A 27,295-nucleotide genomic window follows, 5' to 3' on the forward strand; every position below is an offset into this window, starting at 1 on the left:
GCCAGAACCTACAAAGATGGTTTTTTCCAAAGGACAAGATGAGCATGAGGCTGGGGAATGATGCTGGTGCAGAACCTGCATTCTCAGACATGTTTGGTAAATGCAGGGTGAGAAAGGCATTTCTTGGGTTGCTGTGGCCTATCCCAGTGCAATTTTCTACAAGAAATTAAAAGATTAGAACAAGGCTCCCATGGGATATGGATAGTTTAAAAGGGCCACCTGATGATCCCAAGAAAAGACCAGCATTTCACAGTATTTCTCTGAGATTTTAACACACAGAGGTCTAATATAAATGTTTTATTTAAAGTAAAAAGTGTGCACAAATAAAGGGAATGATTACACAACAACGTTCAAGACCATAATCCACATGAAACAGGAAAAAAGTAGTGACAATATGAACTAGCAGAGCACCCATAGGAATCCAACTCGTGTACAAAAAAGAGGTTACTCCACATAAATACATCATGCTTCTGATGCAGACACATTTTCCAAAAAACAAAACCTACTGCACTGGACTGTTTACACCCAATGTCCCTTCTGAATATTTATGACAGTTGCTGTATATTTAACAATGAAAAATAACAGTTAATGTCATGGCACTTTGGAGAAAGTTAAAGTGTAAAAATGGATTTACTGTAATTTAAGATATTTGTCACTTTGCAACATTCTTAATGGTTAGATATGTAAATAGAAAAAGTATTTTTTCTGTGACATTATAAAAAAGTTAACTTTTGCTTTACTCTTCTGTGATGAATGGCAGAAATGTCCTTCCTTATATAAAGCCTTAATACCTTGTAGGAAATTATGCCACTGTAGAGACAAGGCTTTTCCTGTTTGCCTTAAATGATTCCCAGGTTTAATACCAGTTATGCCCTGATGTCTAAACTGATTATGTGGGTACAGGAGTCAGAGGCTAAACAACCACCATTTCCAAACTGCATGTAGAGCAGTTCACTTGACCCCATTAGCTGCTCTTTAAAAGGAAGGTTCACTCTGGTATTTTACATTTGAAAAGATGTAACTTGAATTTAAGGAAACCTGATTTTTAACAGTGAGAAGTTAAACGTTTCCTTGAAACTGAAGCCACTCAAATCACTTCTCAGTTTTGGAAACTCAGTCCAATACTAAAGAGTCTCCTATTCACATTGCAAAGAAAAAGATTAACTAAATCTCATACTATGACACCAGTGTGGATTTGTGCAATCTCTCTGCTTGCAGCTGACATGGAAGTGAACAGACATACACCAGAAAACTTGTGCTATGAAATTAGTGTTGCCATACAAGGATTTTCACAGAAAGACACTGGCCAAGCAAAAGTCTACTAAAAGCTTCAGGTAATGTTTGCCAACTTGTGCTTACAGATTCTCAGATCTGCTTTCAGTGATGCTTATCTTCTCTTACAGCTCTTACATAACACAGATTCCTTTCCTCAGTGTCTCTTAATCCCTTTTCCCCAAAACAATAATAATTAAAAAAAGTGGTACATTTGGCATTTCTTCAGCCCAACACATTCATAACTATTGCTTTAGCATTAAAAATAAGAATTATCTGTGCTGTATATTACACTGCTTACTAACATGAAATGTAAGAAACACACTTCTTAGTCCTAGTTCCACCCATTCTTTCAATTGCTTTCCTTGAGCCTACTACCAACATTTCAGGTTTGATTGTGAGTACAGATCACCATCTCTAAGGACAGAAGTTAAGGGAGTCATTGTGGACAGCACCTATTTTATTCTAGATATGCTTTTTCCACTGTCAAAGTGGAACTCATTCTCAGCAGTGTGGCAGTAAGACAAAAAAGGAACCAATGCCCTTTTCCAGGCTGTGGCTGTACCGTGTGCACTTCTGATGCAGTTAAGACAGCAAGTATAAAAGCAATAAATAGGATGAGGTTTAGTATTAGCTGCCCATTACTGCTGAATTACTCTGTACTGATTTTAACTTCTCAAACTGAATTCTTTCATTAAACTGACACTTGATGCCATGTCCAACCCTTGCTGAAAGGACCAGGCTAGGAAGGCACTCTCTGCATCAGTGTAGAATTCCTAGAGTGCTGGAGCAAAGTCTAACAATTCTGATATGGAGTTAATAGTCTCCTTCAGGGTAGGATCAATATTCCCCATGAAAGCAGCCAGTCTTGACCTATTCAGTGTAAATATCTGCTCTCCTTGCTGTCATTTCAGTCTGAAGGGCACAAATAAAGCTCTAATTTCTATGTCTAGAACAGGAAAATCAGATGTTCAGAGAGAAGAGATTTGGAACTACAGAAGTGATAAGTTCTTACTCATCTTGCTGAAAAATCTGAAATCCTTGAAGGATAATTTCTAACATCACCTGATGCAATTTGTTTTCATTAAGCACTGAAAACCCTTCCTTGCTCAGAACACTGTACTGGCAAACTATACAGTCAGACCCTTTGTTCAGTCAGGAGCCCCAGAGACCAACTCCTGTATTAAAATTCAAATTTGGCAAAATTGTTAGAAAGTTCTAACATTTTAAATCTGGCAGCTGAAGGTTCAGCATAACAAGCTGTCCTGGACAACAATCAATACAAAAAGAAAATTCACACTAGGTGGTGGCAAGGGCAGGATATTGAGTTACTCATTTTATGCAAGTGCATCCAAATGGAGAGATGTTTATCCATGCAGAAAAAACGGAGTAACAATTGGCACAGTTCAGAAATGGAGAATTCAGACACATTCCTCAGCTGACATCAACAGAGGATTTATGTATTCAAAGCCTTCAAATTCAGACTGGTCAATCTTCTTCACAATATCACTATTAGGATTAAAAAACAGTCATTAATTGAGCAAAATTAGAAAGATAACATTAACTGATAGTTTGACTTAAAATTTAAACTGTTCAGTAGACTCCAGCTGAGAAAATTTCCTTTCCCTCTTGTGTCCCTCTCTACCTTTACAGTTGCCACTGGGTTCTTTTAACCCCAATAATGGTACCAAAACACAAAACCCCTCAAAAGCAGGGACTGGGCTTCACTCACTAACTCGACAAAGCAGCCTGCAAGGTTTGCAGTTTCTAAACTTGCCCTAAACAGTCAGTTTTGTAAGGATCTGAAAACATTAGGATGTGATTGATACTGCACCTGCATCAGCAACTTTTCTAAACATAATTTGTACAGTCTGCATTTAGAAAGGGATGAGGAAGGAAGTTGGATTGCATAGGTAACATTTAATATACACTGTTTATGTTTATGTATTATGTGAATGTTATATAAAACCCTATAAAAATTCCTAAAATCTGAACAGGAGCAGCTCAATCAAACTAGAAAGGTCCTTCCCTCCTCATCCCAAATCAGGGCCTCTCAAGAGCAAGGAACCACAAATCCACTACCAAAATCAAGCACATTATCATGCATTTTATAAAGGCTTTTCAGCCAGGATAATCTCACCTGACTACTAACAATATAAAACACCCAAACAAGTTAAAAAAAAGCTTCTTCTCTTCTCTGAACTTCTTAAATTTTACATTACTTACTCATCATCTGGAGTGAGCTGCACAGGTTCATTGGTGAATTGGGAATCAAAGTTATCCAGACCAAATTCTCCAGATATATTTGGTTTAAATGGAGGCACCACTTGCTTTTGCTCCATCTAAGAATAAATGCACTTAGTTACACTGAGAATGAGTTAAAACCTATTGAATTATTTTTAAACAAGGCTAGAAATTACTATTAAGTTTATTTTTTATACTTTCTACAATCATTCTAATAATCTACTGCATTTACTGTGTGTAAAAGGGAAAAAAGATTGTGTATTATAATTTTGATACAATATCAATTAAGAGCTTAATGTTTCTGAGCTTACAGTCCTCTTTTAGGCTCAAAACAACTTTGTCAGGCTCAAAACAACATGGTCAATCTCAAAACAACTTTGTCACTGTATGCAAAGATCCTCAGCCAGGGCAGTGGCATTCACATACCAGATCCCAGTCAACATTACGGAAGAAGGGATGGCCCTGGATATCTGCAAACCCTGTCTGAGGATGGCAGCCCAAGCGTTCCTTTGGATCCTGTGCAAAGAAGAAAATATTTCTAAATGAATGCCACAGCCTACACATGAATAAAATGCCAATGTTCCAAATCCCATGAGAAATTAAATACCAGAGTTACAAGGAATGCTGAAGAACTAAATTAGCATTATTTATTTTGGAAACTGCTCCAATTTACCCTTTGAAACAGGGAGGAATATATGGAAGCCTTTAACTAAATTTTATATAAATGACTATGCTGATTTTCTTAATTTTCATTCAGACCTGTTAAACATTCAATGGGTTTTAGAGCAGGCTTGGTTAGAATTACTAACGAATTTCAATCTTTCCCCCCACCTTCCCTTGCTCTTCCCTGAACAGATTATGCCAGGAGATCACACTGGGGCTGTAACTACAGCTCCTGGTAAATATTGTGGAAAGAAGCTTATTTTAACAAGACAATTCCATCTCCAGGTACAAACATTCTCACACTACCAGGGAGCTGTAACAGTGTGCAGTGAATGGTGTGACTTCCTTAGAATAATTTATCCAAAAGTGGTTTCTCCTGTATCTCTTTCTTCCCAGTCACATAACACTCACTAAAAGCCAGCAAGTGCTTGGACTCATCATCCACTACCACACGTGCACCTTCTGGCTCTCAGAGAGCCCCCAGCAAAAAGTGAGCACATCCTGCCTCTGCATCTCCCTCCAGGAAGTCATCAGAAGCTGTACAAATGATTTGCTAAGCTGCTTCTCTCAGAACCAAACTAAATCTGGTAAATTTGTTCAATTCTCCAGGTTAAAGAAATCACTTGGAGCATTTCTATGCCTTTCACTTTGGAATTTACTCATAATCCCAGTCTGAGAACCAGGAGCTTCAGATTTTATGAGAAGTATCTAGAATAGGGCCCCCAGCCCCATTGAAATTCTGCTTTAGGATCTCATCTTTTCTATCCTGTTTCTGTATATGGCAGATAAAGTACATCAGCTCTTACCTTGTTAAGGAAACTCTTTAGAACACCTGCTGCTTTCACAGAGAGGGATCGGGGAATTCGGATCTGTTTTTCCAAAATTACTGCAAGAAAACAAGGCTCCTATCAGCCTTTGCGTCTCTGAAGTTAGTTTAATGGCTAAGTAGAAGAAAAGCACTGAAGTGTAGGACCACTCATGGTACTTACCTTGGAAGAGATAATCCTCTGTGTTCTGATCAGGGTTGTCAGAACTCCCAACAATGTCGAACGGCGACCGGCCCGCCATCATCTCAAACATCAGCACACCAAGGGCCCACCAGTCCACGCTAAAGCCTGGAATTCAAGAGAGAAAACACCTCTGGAGATATTGCACAACAAAAATAACAACACCTCTGGGGCTAGAAACAGACAGAGAAGAACAAGTTCAAAAATGTAAGTAGTGCCAGTCTTTCCAATTAGCTGAATAAAGGACATAAGGACTATAGCAGACATTATGTGGATCATTATGTACACAACAGGAGGAGATGCTGTGCAGAGGAAATGCAAAGAGGTTGAAGGTTGGTGTTAAGCCCTTAACCAAGGTTTAGATAATATTTAAGCCTGATCATTACTAACCAACAGTGCATTATCCAGGGTGGGAGATAAGGCCAAGGAAGAATTGTGTAAGTCTTAATAGCAGCAAGTCAGTCATTCATGAAGCAAAGCATATCTCCCCTACTATTCACTGCTAAAGGAAATCCCAGTAGCCAGGTTGGGGCTGATACAGTCTGGCTGGCCTAGAAAGTTTGTGATAAGCAGGAGTATCTGAAGCCAGCATGAAAGAAATATTTGATTGAAATAAGATGGTAAATTAAAAAAAATACATAAAGGGACATCTACTGTCTAGGCCTTTCTGCAATGAATTTGTATCTAATCTATCATTGCTGCCAAATGTAAAGCTCCAAAACCAAACACAATTCCAGACTGCAAGTATATCATTAGTAGAATCTAAAATAGTTATAAACAATAATAAATTTGGAAGACTCAAGCTATTCTTCAAGACCGTTCAAAAGAATTTAAAATGTGCAGTGCAGAATCTCTCATTTGCTTTGTGTGATGTTTTCTGCTCCTCCTTTGAAGGTTTTATTTACTTCTTCAGACAGGATGTGGAATCAAGACTGATCATGTGTCCAATGGAGATTTTTACTTTCTACTGCTTAAACAACTCCAATAAGAAGAGATAAGGCGAAAGTTAGAAAGTAGCAACAAGAAATTCCATTTACCATAATCCTCTCCCCGGAGAATTTCAGGTGCAATATAGTTTGGAGTCCCACAGAATGTGCTGGTTGTGTCACCAGGCCTCAGACCCTCCTTTAGGAAAAGATGGGGAGAAAATACTTTACAGTTAACTGAAGATCTCCTTTGCTAAGAGCAGAGTCTTGAATAACCATGGCAAAGTCAAAGCCTGCTCCAGTGTCTTTGTAATGACAAAAATTTTCCCAGGGGAAATGGGCAGTGCCACAGAATCCAGAGAGGAACAAGTGACTGATAATTTCAACCTCTTTTGAAATCACCTTATCCTGACTATTTCAGCCAACCCCTCCCAGACGAGTTGATCCAGGTGCTTTATGTAAGTGTAGTCTGTACACTCTGGTATTTGCCTTTTCTCCACATGTGGAAGTGAAATGAATATACAGCCTGTGTGCACTATGTACAAAGAGAGATCTTGAAATTTCACTTTTAAAGGCTCTGCATCTTTTAATTTAGAAAAATTTCTTAATTGTTGATTTTTCTGGTTAGCAAGAAAGTACATCTTACCTTACACATGCCATAATCTGTGAGTTTAATATGCCCTTCAGAATCTAGGAGCACATTATCCAGTTTTAAATCCCTGTAGATTATCCCTCGCTCATGTAAATAGTTCAGTGCTAGACTGATTTCAGCAGAATAAAACCTAGTGTAGAAAGAAGTACTGATTAAGTAATCAAAACCCAAAAGCACAATAACACCGTCTTGGTAGTATGATATTTTCTATACATAATCTCAAGTATTCTATTCTTTTTACACAGAGAAGTGGCAAATTGTTTATATGTGCATACAAATGTTTCTATGCACTTCAAAAGTTGTCTTTAGTTAATAGTAATGTCTCCTGCAATCATCTCTTTTATCTCACCATCTGAGATTAAGCATATGCACCAAGAACTCAGCATTTGCCTGGACAGCTGGTAGTGGTTGTTGTACAAGAAACACATTTATATCATTAGATATGAAAAAAAAAATACCACAAAACTGTTCTTCTAGAAAAAAAAATAGCAGACTGAAGTCATACAGAACAATGCCAATGCAAACAGCATCTAAATGCTTCCTATTACAGTTCCTTCTTGAAACAAAAGCACGGTGGCTTGCAGCAGCAAAAGGAGGATGCAGTTTCACATTTCTTAAATCCTTAACATCTGGAGAGGATTTGCTGGCTCATCCCTTATAATCTCTGCACTGCTGCACTGTGTCAGAAAACCACTGTTTTGATGCAAGAAATCTGGAATGAGACACACCTGGCATGTTCCTCTGGCAGCTTCCTCTGCCTCTGCATATGGAACATCAGATCTCCTCCATTGACATACTCTATAACAAAGAATAACCTGGAACACACAGGATTGTTACCAATGATTGTGTGCACAGCTAAAAGGTGTGAGATGTTACAGGTCTGCTATAGAACAACGCCCATTCCACTCCTCCCACCTCTGGAACCACAGCTGGTTTTACCATTTTCCCCTCCTTTGAATAAATTCTCAAAGTTAAAAATCAAATATACAATATTTCTCTAGATAATTTCTTCATTGCTAAAGGAATGTAATGTTCCCATATTCCTCATCCATTACAGGTACTGCTCGTCATTACTACACATGTGACTGTATGGAGCCACAGTTTCTATTACAGAATAGAAAAATAATAATTTTCATCTCTATTACTTGGTTTTCTTTTTGAAAACTCACAGTCTATTTTCTGAGTCTTACTCACAGATTTGTCTTCAAAGAATCCAGGCAAGTCTGAGACAATTATTCCTTGGTTTTCATACTTTTGATTTTCATCTCCTCAAGCCTTTTTTTCATTCCATTTTACATTCTCTTCTATCACATATTCTCAATCCCTTATTTCTTACTAGATGCACTTCTCTTCCTCTCCAGAATCCTTCCCAGCACATCTACCAGTACTTTACATTTTCCCCATCTGAAAACCTCAGATGCACATGGCACTTGGGTCACAAAATACTACAAAGATTTACAAAACATTGACTTTGCTACCTAACACTTTATGCTGTACATTTAGGCCTTTGAGGTGCCAGATAGGATGAAACATTTTTACTAAGACTATTTTGTTATTAATTTATGACCTTTACCTGCTTTCTGTCTGGAAGCAAGAGTGCAGTCCGACCAGAAAGGGATGATTTGAGGCCTGTTCGAAGACGTGTTTCTCTGTCTGAACCCAATCAATATCCTATTTTTTGAAGAAAAGTGACATTCAGAAAAGAATTGTTGCACTTCTTAGGTCAAGTATTAATGACAATTAGCAGAAAGACATTCAAGGGCTTTGCTGTCCTTGTTTTACTTGCAAGAAATGAAATATTCCATAGTGCTGAAATGTGAAGCAATAGCTGATAGCATACTTTTCATTTCCTGGATGTCCTCTACTCTGAGCCTCACTGTGTAAGTGTCTTGGGAATGAAAACACACTGATCTATAAAAGATAAACTGGTGCAGGGAAATGTAAAGTAGTACCAAGGAATCAATGGTAGACTGAGAAATAAAGGCAGAAGCAGTTGGACAGCAAGCCACAGTCACTCAGTATTTTCAGAGTAGTCTAAAGAAACCTAAGGGAAATCCTCAGTAACAAGAAGTATTTAGCAGTTTAACAGTGCTCTTTCTGACATGTTTTCACTAATCACTGTGCAAAAATTGCTAAGATGGGGGTCTGATTTAATAAGCAATTAAATTAGCATGGTGAGATTTCTTTGTGACAAAAACCCAGACTTGAACATATGAAAATCAGACTCCACCTGGCTACCTGCCTTGTGAACCTCCTATAGAGCGGTACAAGAAGCCACATGAAGAATTCTCACTGAGTGCTGCAGCCCAGACCTGGCTCCCACCTCCTGGAGGACACTGGAGCAGTCTGGAAGAGTTGCCCAATTGACTGAGAACACCTTGCCCACCTCATCATCGTTGACAAGCTCTTTCTTCACCACCTTCATGGCATAAATGCGCTCGGTTTTCTTCAGCCGAACCAGCAGCACTTTGGCATAGCTGCCCCTTCCAATGACCCGGAGCAAATCAAAATCCTGCAGGCCCAGACTGGAGGAAGCTTTGCCACTTTCCCTAATGCTCATTGCCTGTGGATAAAGATGCATTGAAATGAGGAAGCAGCCTTGCCAGTGTCAGCAACTGCAAAAGTCAGCATTTCAAACAACATTTCAAAATTAAAATAAACAAGTAATTCAATTAACACTTGTTATCTTAAGACTGTACTGTCCGAGAAAGGAATGTGCTGGGAAACAAAGGAGGCCAAGGAGTCTTGGCAGATAAGAAACAAACCAAACAGGGAGAATTTAGAACACTTTCTCAATCAAAGCACATCTCAAATCAATCTTATTTTATTTCAAAATAAAGCAGCATGCAAGCCACACATGCACACACCTCAGGAGCAACCCAAATGTGCTCTCTATGCTAATTTTCAAATTGTGACAAATTAAACTACTAAAATCTTGAAATTGAGACACACAGGCTTTAAGATCTCTGAAGATACTCATGGGTTCCTTTCAACTTCAGATACTCTGTGATTCTATGTACAGAGTTAGCTTGGATAAGATATTTTACCTCTTTTTCTTCACCAACATGGTCCAGGCTCTCATGACTGGAGGGATTGTATGGTATCACTGGAGGTGCAAGAACAATTTATTAGACTGATGCAACACAACAGGATTTTCTTCTGCCTTAGAATTTCCAGAGTCAGAGAAACAGTTAAATGCTTCTATCAGTCAGAGAAACATAGTTTAAATGCTTCTATTGCACGTATTCAAAACGGATAGGTTGGCATTAGGACCACCACACTGCCTGCCACAAGAATAAACACATTTGGCCACCATTCCAGCAGAAGCTCTGCTAATGCTGTTGAGGGTTTGGTTCTAGGTTTTTTGCTTGATCACAGCATTTGAAGTACTCAGCTTACTAAATATAATTGACAGCATAAATTCTTCTTTGTTTAGTCAGGTTTCTGAAACTGGTAAGATGTGGAAAACTGTAATTTTATATTTATATCCCCCCTAGCATTAAGAAACTGCCTTATTTTCTTACTCTATTAAAAAGTAAAGAAGGGTTTTTAAAATAATTTTACTTCTAAGTTTACTTTTCAGCAACTTACAGTAATTTAAAGAAAAACATTATTGATCTTACCTGTTTCTACATTATCTGAATGCACTGATGATGGATCCATAGGCATTATTGGTTCCTGCAAACATAAACAGAATTTTTGTAACAAACTGTCCAAGTGTCAGACACATTATTTTAGAATCAATAAATGAAATTAATGAGCCCTGAGGAATATAATCTAGCTACTTTTTAACTTGATTAGTCAACATAGTTACTGAAACAAACAACCACACTCTTTATTTTCTCTCTATTTTCCCTCTTTTCTAGAAGTCATGATATGTTTCCAGAAGCTGCAGAAGTGACAAAAGAGAAATAAATATAGCATATGAGAAGTGAGATAGAAAAACTCAAGTCCTTTGGCAGTATATATTAGTCAAAAGAATTCCCAAAATATAGACTTAAAGCTGTCTGCTTTATTAAACCAGGAGTAGTAATAATCTCAATTTTTCTCAGAATTTAAGAATTGAAGATGATTGAATTTCTTGGGAGAAAAGTCAAAATTTCTGGTCTTCCTATTCTTTTGCTGTAAATGGGAAATAATCCATCATATATTTAAAGAATTTACTCCACCTATCCATTTTGAAGACGTAAAATAGTGTGTACATATATACATGCTATGGAATGTCCCTGCGAAGGATGGGATAAATGTGACCAGGGGAATAACGTCAGATGTGCAGATTAGGCTCCTGTCTTGCTAGAAGTTGCAATTTTGCTCAGTGAACCCCGAACTTTCTTGCAAAAGTCATGGTAACCATAAAAATTATGTTTCAACTACTGTGATTATTTGCAGGCTGCAGTTTGAAAAATGCAGCCTGCAAATGGGGGGAGGGAGGGTGTTATTTGTTTGATTGGTTGGTTGCTTCTTTTTTGAGACAATTTATCAGGTCAGTTTTACTTACCGGCTGTAGTGTGTGTCGGCCACATTCAATGTTGACAAGTTTGTGACACTTCTTGTGGACGAGGAGTTTGCAGTTGATGCACTTGTAGCCCTGGCGCCCCAGGCCCCATATCCGGTCGGTGCAGATGGCACAGTGAGCTCTCTGCAACCAGAACCCAACCAAACTCAATAAAGAGCAAAACTGAAGAATAAAACTATCCAGGCAGACATGCATTAACCAAGCTCATCTCCTCTTTTCTCTGTAGGTGAATCCTTACAGAGGAAGGCAGGAGAGCAGAAGCTTCAACACCTTAAACAACCAGAATGTGAATGGGAAGGTCACCACTCGCTGAAGGACATTCACAAAACTCCAAAGATCCATGAAAACTGGGTGCCTATGGAGGCAAGAGTGGATTTAACTAATTTAACTGTGGTGCCTTGACAGCCTTTAACCCAGATGAGGTCAAAAAACAACAAAAAAGCTGAAGTTAGACATGAGGATGCTAAAGATGAAGTTTAGTGGAGACGATCTCAAGCATTAAGCACACAATACACTAAGCTTAGAGAAGAAGGAAAGATTATTGAAGCTGTCAAGGGACCTGACTTACTCAAATATTTTGGGTTTGGTTTTTGCTGTTGATGTTTTTAAACACAGCAGAGTCTTCTTGGTCCTTAGCTAATTATATTTGACCCTTGCTTCCTGAAAACATTCTGAATGGTTTGTTATTTTCAGTTGATTACATGGCACCAGAAACAGGTTGCCTGGAGAAACATCTCAGCTTTCTCCTTCAAAAGTCATGAAAGAAAAGTCTGTGCATTATAAGCAAGTTCAGACCATTTTACTCCCAGAAGTTGAAAAACTGAGTATCTACTTTTAGCCATCTAATACATTCCAGTTTGCCCTCTGGAAAGATTTTAAGGGAACACAGGAGCTTTGACATTATGCTTTCAGAGTTTATGTAAAGTGAATTGCAAACAATTTGTTTTGGTTTTTTTCTATTTCAAGTTCCTGATGATTTTATATTGCTTAAGGTTCCTGAAGATACAGGATTACCAGAAGTGTATAAACAAACAACAAAAATGAAAATAAAACTACCTGATAACTTTTCAAGGCAGTGGCATCATCATTATGAAAACAAGACATCCCTGTATCGTGGCTTTAAGTACCCAACAAGAGTCTCACCCTGTTAAATCGTTTGGCTTGGAAAGTGTGACCATTTGCACAATAGAGCTTTCGCCACCGGCGGGCGCCTCGGCGATAAATGGACTCTAAGAGGAAAAACACAGGATTATATCCGGACAAATACAAACACAGAGCTACATCATCTTCTCCTGGAGGTTTTTGTGCAGAGTAACTCACAGAGTAAAGTTTCCCTCCTGCTCCTTACAGAAACAGAGGAATGCTGCAAGTATCTTTTCCTTTTTTTTTTTTTTTTAAGATTTGGAGAACATTTGAAGTAGAATATCCTGATCAACTCAAAATCAATTCTGATTTTTCTTAAGTTAAAAGGAAGAGTGAGTCAAGAGAAGGTAAATTGTCCAAACAATTGGACTTTTGTCCAAGTGCAATTGCACTTGCACTTGTGTGCAAAGTATACACATACCTCAGCTCAACTTGGAGAGAAGCTGCAGGGAAGGGAAAGGAGGAAGGGAGGTGAATTGGGAGCATGTCCTGATTTATAAGACTGCTTGACAAATCCTCCAGTGTTTTAAATCCACAGCTGCCACTATTATTTTTTTTTCTTTTTTTTAGCTATTACTTCATTTTTCATTACTTGAGCCATGTCAGAAACCAAAACTGAAAACTGAGATATGAAAAACTACACTGAGCTGTAAATCTCCTTCTGATTTAGTCTGCAACCTCATTTTTCAGATAACCAGCATTACCCATTCTGCCCAAGTTAACTTTTAAACAAGCACACGTCAATTGGATTGGTCAGAGATTTGGAAACCATGCTGACAGATGCTTGTGTGCATAACAGACACACCCTTTTTTATAAAACTTTAAGGCTAGAGGGAAATAACCTGTTTAATGTCTAGAACAGTTAACACACCGGAGGTTTTTGGAGAATCCTCCTGATAGCACCTAAATATCAATTTCAAATGAATTAACCACAGATCTGTAAATAGTGACATGACGAGTCATTATCATTGGTTACAAGCCTCTGCTCACAGTTGTCAGCCAGCAATCTGGCAAATCCCCAAAAGGCAGGAAAAGGATAAAAAACTGTCATGAATGAAGAAGCAAAAGCAAGGAAAGCAGAGTGACATGGGTAGTTAACAGGAATGTGAAATGCTTATTAACAATGATTCAGAAGTGAAAAACATTAAGTTTAGCAAGATTTCCTATTCCTTTTAAATATTTGATTTTTACATATTTACATTATTTATACGTGCAGTATGCCAAACAAAACAACATCAAAATCTGCTAAGGAAATCTGAGCTGATTTTCTGTATTTCTTAGCTGAAATGTCTACTTACTATCTTCTCCTGGACAAGGCATGCCAGGCCGCTCTGGGACACAAGGAAACACTGCAGGAAAGACATTAACTTCTGATTAGCTTTCATTTCAGACAGAAAATAAACTTTTGGGTTAAATACAACACTCCTGAAAGGCATTCAGCCATCTAGAGAACAGCACTGACTAGACTTCAACAAAACCTTCTTTCAGAACAGGTGAGCTGCAAACCACCACAAACCCCTTTTACTCAGCATAGCAGTGACATACATGAGAAATACACTCAAAAGGCAGAATAAATGAAGCCATTTCTTAAAGACAGTAACTAGAAAAAGTAATGATTTTGGTTTTTCATGCGGCCAATCTTCCCAGTTAGTCAAGATTTCTAAATACTAAAAATGTCTTATATGACAGTGTTCTAACTGTTACAGAGGATGCTGACTACGTAAGTTTGTTTTGGTTTTTTTTTCACAATTTATTTAGCTTCAGTAATACTACCCATCTTTTACAATTTATTTGGCTTCAGTAATCAGAGAGAAGTATAAAAAATGTGGACAGACAGCCCTGGTGCCAGTTTAATCAGAAGCTTATCAAAACAAAAATTAGTGGAGAAAGGGCAGATGAAAAATTTGATCTGCACAGAAGCAGTGAAATCTATCTACAAATGGATTATATTCTTCCACTTTTTAAAACTCTGTGGGAAGCTAGAAAGCTGTCTTTTCCTTTCAAATGGGCTGATGATAAACTACATATTTTGCATCTTTTTAAGAGAAGGAGCCTGTTGAGACTCTAGTGTAACACACCAACACTTCATAATGATGACTTTTCTGCTCTAATCTCTGATTAAACCAAAATTGACCTTCTACTGATAAAAAGTTACAAATAGCTAGAAAAATATTCTGGAGAAGCTGCCAAAATAGGCATATAACCCTGAATAATAAAAACTGAGCAACTACACATTAAACAAGGGCATGATACTATTAAGTTTAAAACTGAAGTACTTAATTTTAGAAAAAAACTTTTCATTAATTCGCCATCACAAATGGAGCTCATTAATTTTTTTCCCTAATAGAGATGCTGCTCTAAAGCACTTATTCATAATCAACTTCAGGACAACATATAAATCTAATAAATAAATAAATTGTACTTTATCACTTCTACCATTCGCTGCCAGCAAGTGACTGAAGGCACTTGGGCTGAATAAATGAAGAAACAGAGGCTGGATTTCATGAATAAACTAACAGCAAAATATTTTTTTCCTCTCTTGATTTAAAAAAGAAGAGCTAAAAGCACAGTGAATGGTCATCAGCATCCCTTGACAGGATGGCCACAGGCCTGAGGGGAGAAGGGTGTGAAAGGCACAGGAATGGAAAGTAAGATTTCCACTCATTCACAGGTACAAACATGAGCAGCAGGAAACTTCAGTAAATTTCACCTACCATGGATCAGAAGCTCTGAATCCTTGTTTAGTTCATACAACCGAAAGGCCTCTTCCAACTCCAGCTGAGAGGAAACGGTGCATGGATCTCCTGTGGAAAGAAAATAGCACAAAACTCAACCCAGTCAGTTCCATACCACTCAGTAGTTCCCAGTTCACAGTAGCTCACAGGATAATTATTGGAGAAAAAAATCCAATATTCTCAAATGTGGTAGTATTTATTCTTAATACTGTTCAAAGAGTACATATGAAAATAGAATCATATTGAGTTCTTTCAGGGAAAAAAAAATATGGGATATTCCCAAGAGGCAAGCAGATCATAACAACAAAACATCATTGCTACAAGCATGGTTACACATTACTTCAGTACAGGAGGTGCAGGCTGTACTCCAGCACCTAAAAGCCTTCTAAGATTACCTTTTATTTCATGGATTTTTAAATTAAAATTGTCAATTCTACTTCCACAGCTGCTTCAGCACTGCCAAGACTTGCACCAAGAGCTGCAAAAGCAGTTAGAGCTCGAGTCTCTCTACAAACCTCAATAGAAACTTTTGACAAATAACATAATCTAAGTGCAACACCCTGTTTTTCTGATTTGTAACTACTACTTTCACACTCACACAACTATTTGAAATATAATTCCTTAAAGAAAGGACACCAAGGCAAAAGAAAGGTGGGAGTTGGCTGGTTTTGTTTCTTACTTTTTTTGATAAAACAACTGCAGTTTTGTTGACCATTTGTGATGGTGCAGACTAAATTACATACCAAAACCTTGATGATAAAGTTTCTCAAGCTTTTCTGTTTTCTTTGGTACTGGATGCAGATTAGTAACATTATTAAAAAATTAGCCCCGTAAAAGAATAAGCCTTTTTCAAAATAATACTGTAACTGAAACATTTTTAAAACAATGTTGAGTCTCAATCATCACTGCCCCAAAGAAAGAAAATACCTCTAGTTATTAGCTCAACTTTTTCCCCCCCTCTTCATCTACACAAACGTTCTGTGCAAGAACAAGGGATTTATCTCTGCTTGTCCTCCAGCATGAGCAGAAATTTATTTTTAGCCCAAATCCCATACAGCATGTCTGCCTTTCCATATTCCCAATTTTTAACAGAAATACTACTTTCCATGTCTTTAAGTGGCAAACTGGTTTGGTTATGGGTAACCGAACTTGAGGAAGGCAGAATCATTTCCATCCCAGCTAAACTGGATCCAGTCTGGAAGTTTTACTGCTTTGAGTCCTCAGTCAATACCACAGTCAGAGTTCACAAGCAACAGACCATTAACTATTCTCTTTGTGTTTTATACTGCAAGGCATCTAAATTAATACAGCTACTGCTAAAGCTTTTCAGTGCAACCACACACCACACACCCAGCAGCAGGAGGTATTTCAACTCACCCCACAGAAGTTTTTCCAGAGAATTTGTTTTGTTTCTAATGTATTACAATGCACTTGTTCCAATGTATCTTCCCCCAGAACAGGAAGGACATGGACCTGTTGGAGCCAGCCCAGAGGAGGTCACCGAGTTGATTACAGGGATGGAGGACTCAGCTATGAGGAAAGGCTGGGACAGTTGGGACTGTTCAGCCTGGAGCAGCTTTGGGGTGACCTAATTGTGGCCTTCCAGGACCTGAAGGAGCCAACAAGGAATGTGAAGAGAGAGAGACTGTCTACAAGGAATGGAGTGACAGGACAAGGGGAACAGCTTCACACTGACAGAGAGTGGGTTTAGATCAGATATTGGGAAAAAATTCTTCCCTGTGAGGGTGATGAGGCCCTGGTACAGGGTGCCCACAGAAGCTCTGGCCTCCCATCTCTGAAGTGTCCAAGGCCAGACAGGATGGGGCTCTGGGCAATCTGGGGTTGTGGAAGGTGTCCCTGCTCACGGCAGGGGGTGGAATGAAACGATCTTTAAGGTCCTCCCAACCCAAACCATTCTGTGGTTCTATGTATTCTATGCTATTGCAAAAAATATAAATAATAAATGCAAATGGACCTTTTACAGAGTTCTGTCTTTATTGTTTCCTGCACATCAAAATCCTCCAGATGAGTCTTTGAAGCCACCAGTCATTGTCCACCAAACCACTTCCCCATACAGCTGGACACCTGGACACCACAGTGCCCACCCACAGCACAAACTCACACTGTGCAGAGCAGGGTGGGAGGAGAAGGAACAATTGTATTTGCTCAAACTCACTATGAGAATCAACAAACCAGTTTTTCTTCATTTGTTTCTGACACCTGTGCAAACAGTTCTGTGTTTCCTTTTGGTAGAAGCAAAAGAGGGTCTCAAGAATAAGCAAACTCAGAACAGAAGGTTTACAGACATCTCTCTCAACAGGCTTGAGTAGTACAAATTTTGCAGCTAAAGACAGCTGGGATGCATAGGAAAATATTTACTTTTGAGTAATATGGCAAGAAACAACAGACTGAAGACACACACAAGGCCAGTGTCCAACCCACAGGATGTTCCAGAAGGCAGAGTGAAGCTGAACTGACCATATATGGAAAAAATAGAAATTTGTCTAAAATCAAATCAAGTTCGTTCTATTTTCCTATTGTATCTGAAGATTTTGGAAGTTACCCCACTAAAATATATCTTGTGTGCCATGACCTCTATGAAATCAGAGTAGCTACACATGAAGCCCTCATCTTGCAAAGGCATTTACTATATGACAAATCAAAACCTTAGTGTCCAGCGAAATCCAGTTAGTCAGGAAGTAGTGATGCCCCAGACCCTTTATCTTCTCTCAGACTATAAAAACCATGAGTAACAGTGTAACAAGTACCAGCCCACAGCACACACATTTCCTCATGCTGCTGTTAAACAGTGAACCCCAGGTTGGTGGAGAGAATGTGATAGAGGCATTTTCCAGTAAAGCAAAACAGGTTTCTAGAAAGAATATCAACAGAAAACACTACAGAGTAGTGCTGAGAGAAGAGGCTGGGAGCTTGGCAAGAAGCCATGTACTATACATGCAGGAATTATTCACAATAAAGACATGAGGATTTGCTTTAAACACACTCCTCATTGGTAGATTAACTTTTTCTCCACTGACATTAAACTGTAAGTTAATGATTAAAGCAAACATGGATTGCTTGTGAAAATCAAAACCGACACATGAAAATAATTCAGGCAAACCACAACCTTCCTTTTTTAAGTAAACCTATCTCTAATTAAACAGTTGAAATTGAGACAGAACAAACTGTGGCTTCAAGTAAATTACTAAATCAGTACGAAATGTTTATTAAAAATATATATATATTTCCTGCTATGACTGACACTGCAGACTCCTCCACTGCAGTGAGGAGTCCATTATCTTCCTGATGATAAAACAACACAGCCAGTATATAATAAAGTAAATGTTCAACTCCCAGTAGCTCTGCTGCACAGTTCAGTCATAATCACTGTTCATTTTACTGTACTGCATCTGCCTGGTATAAATAACTTTGGAATGATGAGGAGAAGAAAAAACCCCACCTGCTCAGACTCCCAAGACCACATAATTTTCAACACACCTGCCTATATGGCACTTCCAAAAATCAACTTTGCTCCATGTTTAGCTTTAGGCTGAACAAACTGGCAGTAGCCCAATTTGAAATGGGAGGAAACAGTTCCATAAGCACCATTTATGCTGATGGCTGCATGCAAACACCAACCACAGCCAACAAATCACTGCACACTGCAGCCTTTTATGTACTGCATCAGCTAAAATAACTCCACAGCAATCTCATAATTCAGAGGGCTCTTCCTTGTAGCTGTAGCTCAAAACCTATGTATGGGATGAACCAATTCCACTGAGAAAACAGAACCTACAAATAACCTTCAAAAAAAATTACTACTGTACACAAACAGCGCAGTGGATGATATCTGTTAACAGGGAGAACAGACTCTGGACTTTTTTCATCCAAGGTAAACTTTAAGATGGATTATGTGAGCCTAAAGATGAGTTCTCAGTCAGGGTTGTTACTGCACTTTGATGAAAAGTTAACCACACATCATTAGTATTTGGAAGAAGTTTTATTATTAGCTATAAGTTAATAGACTTTAGGTTGCTGAAGTAACAGTTGATAATAACACTTGAGATATAATGTTTTTGGTTACACATACAACTCAACTATACATTAAATTATATCAATATTTTAGATAAAGACTGCAATTTGTATAACTTAATGTCTGTTTAACTCTTTAAAAAATATAAGATATAAAATGAATCTTCGTCATTATAAAGGAGTACTTTCTGTTGCCTTCATAAGAAATCCTAACACTTAATTAACATTTTCACAGTCACTGAGGTCTTGTTTGGTTTATAAAGACAGAGAGCAAGCTACTCACTAAGTAGTGTGAAACAAATACCTCTTCATTAAGCTCTATTTAAGAAGGCATTGGATAACTTATTTTTGGAGTGAGATTCTATTCTATGATTTGTAAACTTATCTTATGATGGCAGAGGGAAAGGAAAAGATGAAAGGGACAGAAAAGCTGGGAAGGTGAGCAATGTATTGATGAGCACTGATTTACCTTCCTCATCAATCCACTTCATGGTGAAAAGCTGCTCATTGTCAAAGGAGCACATGTCTCGAACTTCACTGCACAGTCCCTCGAAGGAGATGGAAGGCTCAAAATAGGTTATCATGATGTCCCTGGGAAAGAGAAAAATCAGCTTCAGAAACTGTTCCACAAAACATAACACTGATCATCATCTCCAACACCTTCCATACATCACTAATATTAACCTCATCCCTGATGCAGCTCCATTCAAAATGTTAAAGTAAAGTACCTAGTTCCCTTCTTATAGCAAAGTCGGGCTCCAGGTGATTTGTATTACTTGACATTTAATCCTCCAGGTACCTGCTTCAGAAAAACTCAGATTTTATGCCCATAAGTAACTACGAAGTGAGTTGCAGCAGACATTAACCACACTGAGAAATTAGATCTCTTTCACCTGTGGAAACTCAAGAATTAAATGCTGCAAATGTTTGAATAATGTTCAAAACATATTTCTGGTTTTACCTCCTCTTTAACACTTATTTAGTTATTAGTATCAAAATGTAAAAACACATACATCTACTACAACTAAATTTAGATTGTGTAGATGTTAGGAAAAATTAATGACAAATACTAAACAGATTTCCTAGCAGATTTGGGGGCATGTGCAAATATTCAAAGTGCCTTTAAAAAAAGAGTGGTGCATCACACAATGAAAGGGAAGGCTGACAGAGAGCCATATACTCAGAATCGAAATGTACTGCTTTACTGTTATGCAGAATGGGTATTTCTGTGATAATTAAAAGTGAGTTAACCTGGTTTTAATATGTTAGCAAAAAATGCTGGCCCACTGTATTGGCTGGGCCTTAAAGGGGCACAGGTGACAGGGCTCAGACTCTTACCCAAAGGAGTTGGGGGACACATTTAGAGGAAGGATGAAGGCTGTTTACAACACACTCCTCAAACATAGCATAAAGAATTCATGTTTGAGCTACCAGATTAATCTTCCCATAAAAACCTCTCCCAGCTGGATTTGCTCTGGCGGGTGCCAGTGCCCAGGACTGCTTGGGGGAGCTAAAAAAAAAAAATTGAAACAGCAGAGTTTTTATCTGGTCAGAAATCCCATCAAGGTTCCTACCAGACTGAAGTGTACATAAGCAGCAAGTTAAATATCTCTAAATCATCATGTGCATGGGCAGATTGAGATCAAGAAGGTGACTTAACATAAAATGCTGTGGTTATGGAACCGGAGCAGTGTTCAGGAGGGGCAGAGAGCACACAAAACCCAAACTGCTTGCCTGAGGCTCCTCTGAGAGCAGCAGCAGGAATAAAATCAACTGGCAATTTCTAAGCACTGTGGAAGAACAGAGAGCCAGCTTCTGGATTTATGAGCATCATCAGTTGGGTTAGGTTTACTTAGGGGACAGACTCCAGGAAATACAGCAGATGTGTGCCCAGGATAAACACAACATCTCTTCAATAATCGGAATAAAGCAGTCAAAAAGCTGCTACATGATTTGGGAGAGGAATCGCTCCTGTTCTTTCCACATGAGACAAAATGCAAAACAAACAACAACTGGACCCTGATATCTAGACACAGTCACTTACAGCAAATGAGGCTTTATTTGAAAGCACCAGTCACATCCATTCAACCCAGCAAACTCTTCTCTCAGACCCAAAGGTCTCCCTTTGCATCTTTTACCAAAACACCAGCTGGGAGCCCAATGACAACAAGGTGGATCTGACAGCATGACGCTGTCACAGACACACAGCAGCCACCACACAGCAAGCCTGGATTAGCAGGCAAAGCCTTAACCTGTATTTCCTGTTTTTCTGGGAAGGAAATCAGGCACTGCTTAGTTAGCAGCTCCACTAAGTTTACCATCCCTTCCTTGATTCACATTTTAGCACAGATATATCCACTCTGGTATATGTTCTTAAACAAAAAAATTAGTTCTGAAGAGTGCTGAGAAGCCAAAGTATTTCTATTTATATATATTTACATTGCAGGGCTTTCTGGGATTGAACTAGCCAGTAGAGTTTGTTAAATGACTACTACTGTCAGAAAAGCAGAAAGTTACAGATCACACTCTTAGAGATTAATCACTGATGCTTCAGCAAAAACTGAAGATTAAATTATATATATATTAGGAAAATCTGTTCAGCACATTTTCAAATGTGATGATTCAAGCTCACTTAAAATAGACTTATCTGTACTGCAGCAAAAAGGAAAAATCACAATGTTAAGATGTACTGAACAGCCTTGGAATCTCTTCATATCTCTAAAGTAAAAGCCAGTAACAAATGAAAAAAAAAACCAAACTCCTACTCCTTGTTGATACCTTTAAGTAGCACACCAGTTTTGCTTCAGAAAAAAAGAAGAGTTTAATTATTTCAGAATATAAGCATGTTCTTTAAATTACTACTCTAATACCTCTAGCAGGATATGTATCAAAGAGTTACCAAATAATTTGGAATATCTCTTCTGCTACAGCAGACAGCAATCAGTCTTTCAGAGAACTCTAGCCAACAGCAATACTAAAAGAGAAAGATGATGTCAAGTATAAACAAGGTTCCACAAGCAATATCTACATAACACAGGAACTGAAAGGTTACAGGTCTCCCTACTACTTTATTTTGCCATTTGAACTCCCCTGATGACCCTGACACTTCTGCTGACACAGGTCTCACTTTCACAATGGTTCTGCAGTCATACCTCTGTGTCTCCACACTTCTTGCCCTCAACACAGCACTGATGATGCCTTTGTTAGGAAAAAGCTGCACTCACTCAAGCCAAGAAAAAGCTAAACTGTACTGAGAAAAAATTTTGCATTTTAAATTAAAATTAGTTGCCCAAATAAAGGAACAAAGGAAAGTGAATATGGACCATAGCCTGCTGACTTGCATTAAAGATACAAAATGTTTTCTTTTACTGAGATGTGGGTAAAATGTTCTTGATAATAGGTCTTTCCTTGTGATGAAGATAAGGTTATACACTGCTTGGAATAAGCATGTTTGTCACAAAGCTGTCCCAAGGTGAAATGAATATCTTTGTTTGTCCCCTCTTGGCACACATAGGGAATTAGAAGAAAATCTGATTCAAGCACACCTTTTGCACCACCACATCTGGAGGTGTGAATTAACTCTTACTATGGAAGCAGCAGAGCTTTTACAATTTGTTTTAGCACTATTGTAGTTGTTCTTAATCAGGGACCTGTGAGTAGGAAACATGGAAATATACGAGACAGAACTTGTCCTGAATTACTTTCACTGAATATGCTACCACTTCTATCTTTCATAAATATTAATAAAGATCATTTATTCATTCTACTAGAAGGCCTGTCTGAGTCAATATCCTGCAAATATCAGAATCAGTAAAACAGAAATCTTAGGAAGACTGAGAAAAGGCAAATGTTAAACCTAAACACACTAGAGAACATATTTTAAATACATATAGAAGACCATATTGTCCACCTTTCCTGAGATCAAACAGCCTTCCTTACTTTCTTTTACAAATTATCCAGGAGCTGTAACGCTCTTTAACAAAAAAAAAAAAAAAAAAAAAAAAAAAGAACCATCCAAAACCAGAACCAACAAAAACCCCAAAACCAGTGGCAACAATTAAACACAATTCAGTATCTGTACCTCATTTTTCACTCTGATCTTAAACTCCCCTGAGAGAAGAACCCTGTAAGAACAGACACTACTGCTTTAGACTTTTCCACCTGCAGCCTCATATATCTCATATTATGCATGGGGAAATGTACAGACACATTATACATGTTACCTACATATCCACACATGCATCACACACCTGGGCCAGTCATTAAGGCTTTTGAAAAGGTCTAATTAGAGCTCCCCACAATGAACCCCCAAAGGACTCCTGGAGAATTCTGCAGTGTCAGGGTAATTTCTGTACCGTGAGGTGCAGCCACTGCCATTCACAACCATTTTAAGTATTGCTTTCCCCTGTTCAAGTCTGCTTTTCTAGAAAAAATACATTGTCAGAAAGCAAAATAAATATTGAAACAGCAAGAGGGGAAAATGTATTCACAGGCTTAATTCAAAGTTTTCTTAAAATGAATGCTCTCCTACAAAGAACTTGATTGTCAACAGACAACAGAAAATGCTATACTGAAGAATTGATCAAAAAAAGTGCCCAAGATAAAGAAAAATAAAAAGAAATTATGCAAGAATTCAAGAATCCGTAAGAAACTAATACCCTGGAAATCTTCATGGAGGTTTTACAATTAAAATGTATTTTCTCCTCACACTTTTTCCACTTGTGTAACAAAAGTAATTCAGTAATAAAAATTAAGAAAAGAAGCAGGTTTACCATGTATCATGAGAAGACTGTCAGGTGTGTTCTTCATCTGACCCAAATCAAACTAAAGGTGAGCAAAGCATTGGTATCTACCCCTTTTTATTAAAAATCTAACCTACACAGCTAGAACCAGCATAAAATCTATGTCAGGCACTGAAAGAATACATGCTAGCAGATCTAATCGTGACAGAAAAATGGCTATTATAGCTGTTTGGTTTTTTAAATCAGCATGAATTCTACAGGATTCCTTGAGCACGAGCAGTGAATTATTCCTACCTGTTCCCTACTCCTAAAACACATGTATGAATGATGTATCAACTTCTTGTACTGACCTGACTAAAAGCATCTCCAGCAAATGAGGTAAGACAAAAGGCAAACTTTGAATATCATCAGAGAGCTGAAATGGTTGTAATTACAGATGCTGATTAGTGCCATACACTCGGAGCTGCTACACTTTGTTATTGTATCAACAAAAATCCACCTTTGGAGTAACAAAGTGAATTCCTAAAAACCCCCTCAGGAATCTCTGTTACACACTGCACAGATCACAGTAACTCTCTAAAATATGTAACACTATTTTAGGAATTTTAAACAACCAATCCTATGTGGAAGATAAGCACAGTTTAACTGAGAGAAGGAAATACCTGGAAAAGCTCACTTAATGTCCTAATTCCCAAGTCCCTGGGAATTCCCCATCCCCTTATTCTCATGATCTGTGTTCATTTTTAGGAAAATTTCCCATCCTGTTTTAACATATTTCATGAATTTAGGATAAAGAATTACCACTGCAAGGTTCAATGAAACAAAGACTCTTCAAAGGGTCCTGTGTGAAGTCTTTGTCTTGGCTGAGAAAAGCAATTGGGATCCTGGCCAGACCCAGTCGAGTTTCAGGGATTCAGGCTCGGCTCTTTGCCCCAGGCAAGTATCCCGACTATCAGATTCCCAAACGTTTCAAGAACAAATCTGTGCTTCTAAGTGGCTGGGTTGGTAGGCTTGGTGGTTTTTTTGTTTCTTTTTATTTTTAACCAGAAACTCTTTTTGGAAGATGAAAAGACCTTCACAGCCAGACTTTCCCAATAACTTCTACAACCCACTTAAATGCTTCCATTAAAAGGAAATTAGGAGAGATTAACGCTTCCTGATTAACACTGTTTCCCATTAATTCCTCGATCCAGCTCCGAGACAGTTTATTTGCAGAGCAGGGAAAAAGCTGCCTTTGGTATCAGCATTCAGTTCTCATTCTCCGAGTCATTTCAGGGTAAGTGCAGGTTAAATGTTTGGCTTTGATATCCACTTGATAGTGCAAGTCTGAGAAGGGGCTTGAGACTTTCTGTTGTAAGAAAGTGGAGAGAATAATTTGCCTACATCTCAAAATAAATCATGACTAAGGCATTCAGCTTGTTAGTTTGTTGGTATTCACAATGGTTAACCAACACCCTCTATGACTCAATGCCATTATTAAACTGCATTAACAGATAAAAAGTTAATGGACAGGACTCAAAAGAAACATTCCAGTGCCTGTGAAATTATTACCAGTGTCATGAGCCAGCATTCCTGCCCAATGTAGCAGATTTTCTTCCTCACTCCCACTGGGCTGCTTCCTCCCTGCGCTAAAGCAAGAATCCATGTGATTGCTTGTGGAAATGACCCAGCAGAAGAATAAAGGATTTTCACCCAGAGGAGTTCCTGTTTTAGTTCACTGTCTGACCAAATGAACACCTCTACCAGCTAATAGCCAGGAGCATCTTTGCTTCCTTAAGAAAAAGTGGATTATAGAGACTGTGAAACAAAGAGCTCAGAATTTCACATACTTTGACAAGTGTCTCACATGTCCTTTAAAGCCACAGACGGTGCCAGTCTCTACAGTAACTTCTACAGACCTCAGTCAAGAAAAGCCCTACAGAAGACACAAACCAGAAACCAAACACAGCAGCAAATACCAAACACTCAGCATAGTTTCTCTACCTCTCCTTAAAATTACACAGCTAAAGATAGCAGAGAGTAAATACAGAAAATGTAACACACCTCTTCTTGTCCTTAACACATATAACTGGAAGGAAGCTATCAAGAGCATCGTGTTCACACTAAATCCAAAAATGCAACCTACATTGTTTTCTGCTTAGATCATCTCCCCTCAAACTTAATGGCACAATGAACTACTGGCAACCCTTGCACTGAAACTTATTAAGTCCTGTAACTGTTACTATTTAATAGCTGGCTGTGAATCCAAGACAGAACGTTTCTTTTGCTCTGTGTGTTATTGCTGGAGAGCCACTGAATTAGGCCCAGAAAATTCAGATTTCCATTTCTGCAGACACCTAGTATTTTGGGGTTTTTTTAAGAGTAGAAGTATAATTAACAGTAGATGCTCCTGAGTTACCATTCACAGACTCCCCTGGAAATCGCTCGGTCCCTGGCAAACAGCCTAAAAACCCATGAGGCAAATTTTCATACAAACATCCTCTTCCTTTAGTCCTGAACATCACTTAACATAGAAAGACCAGGACTAAAGCTGGATCCCAAACATTCTGGCGTGTGTTATGAAGGGATATGTACTTATTACTGGTAGCCAAGGCCTGGGGGTGAAGGGAAGCAGGGTAAGCAGGGCAGAGGCTGCTCAGGCACATCCTTGCTTACCGGACGACCACCCCAGGAGAAGGGAGGATCCCACTTCCCCCCGAACCCTGACACCAGTCCTGCACTTGACACCCATTTCAACACGGCCGGTTGGTCGTAGAGTGTTTTTCCTCCGCTCTTTCCCTCCTCCCCTACAAGTCAGGGCATACCCAGGGCTTGAGCCAGGAGTATTCCCGGGAGCCCGTGCCGGGTACCCCGAACACCCGCGGCGCCGCTTCGGACGCTGCTCTCCGCCCGGCCGTCCCCGGGGGCTCGGCGCCCGCACTCACCCCTTGTAGTAAGCTTTCACCCGGACCTGGTGGGCGCTGTCCCCGCCGAGGCTGCCCCCGAGGCCGCCCGGAGCCGACATGGTGCTCCCGGCGCCACCGTCCCGCTGTGTCGGCATCGCCCCCCAGGCGGGCCGGGGGAGCCGCAGGGTCGGAGCGGGGGAGCCGCAGGGTCGGAGCGGGCCGGGGCGGCGGCTGCGCGACCCCCGCGCCTCCAGCGCGCCCCGCCCGCGCCGGGCGGCACCACGCGCGGGGGCGGGAGGGGACCGCGCAGAAGCGGTGGCGAGAGGGAGAGCGGAGCGGTGCGAGGCGGTGCGAGAGGGCAGCGCACTATTTCTCCCGGCGGGGCGGAGCAGCCGCCCCGAGAGCGGCCGGGCGGCAGCTCTGCCGCCGGGGATGCGGGTGTGAGTCCCGTGCGTATCCCCCTGCGCTCTACATGGGC

The 27,295-nt window shown here is 39.3% G+C and overlaps 1 protein-coding gene across 2 annotated transcripts; it reads right to left on the bottom strand.

Annotated features, from left to right (window-relative positions):
• Positions 1-282: 282 nt before the first annotated feature.
• On the bottom strand, positions 283-27,063 carry PRKCI (protein kinase C iota). 2 transcript variants are annotated; one of them, XM_059855794.1, is made up of 18 exons: positions 26,857-27,063; positions 19,660-19,781; positions 15,138-15,227; positions 13,722-13,772; positions 12,424-12,509; positions 11,263-11,403; positions 10,388-10,442; positions 9,812-9,870; positions 9,151-9,327; positions 8,338-8,435; positions 7,493-7,579; positions 6,759-6,894; positions 6,224-6,311; positions 5,169-5,294; positions 4,986-5,065; positions 3,943-4,032; positions 3,499-3,614; positions 283-2,781 (listed from the first exon to the last, which is right to left on the bottom strand). In XM_059855794.1, exons 1-18 carry the CDS (start codon positions 26,970-26,972, stop codon positions 2,694-2,696), a joined length of 1,806 nt encoding a protein of 601 aa, XP_059711777.1. In that variant the 5' UTR covers positions 26,973-27,063; the 3' UTR covers positions 283-2,693. The 2 variants fall into 2 exon arrangements, with proteins under 2 accessions (XP_059711777.1, XP_059711778.1); XM_059855795.1 differs by lacking the exons at positions 12,424-12,509; positions 26,857-27,063 and having other exon boundaries at positions 19,660-19,710.
• Between the last annotated feature and the right edge of the window lie 232 nt (positions 27,064-27,295).

The sequence above is a fragment of the Haemorhous mexicanus genome, chromosome 10 (genome assembly GCF_027477595.1).
Source record: "Haemorhous mexicanus isolate bHaeMex1 chromosome 10, bHaeMex1.pri, whole genome shotgun sequence".
Taxonomy (NCBI): domain Eukaryota; kingdom Metazoa; phylum Chordata; class Aves; order Passeriformes; family Fringillidae; genus Haemorhous; species Haemorhous mexicanus.

Bases quoted from the DNA above. Each gene is read 5' to 3' on its own strand.
- PRKCI (XM_059855794.1), bottom strand. From the start codon at position 26,972: ATGCCGACACAGCGGGACGGTGGCGCCGGGAGCACCATGTCGGCTCCG. The intron at 10,443-11,262 runs GTAAGTAAAACT...TTATGTTTGCAG, and splicing joins GCCGACACACACTACAGCCG to GAACCAATAATGCCTATGGA. The intron at 3,615-3,942 runs GTATGTGAATGC...ATTTATTCTTAG, and splicing joins GTAATGTTGACTGGGATCTG to ATGGAGCAAAAGCAAGTGGT.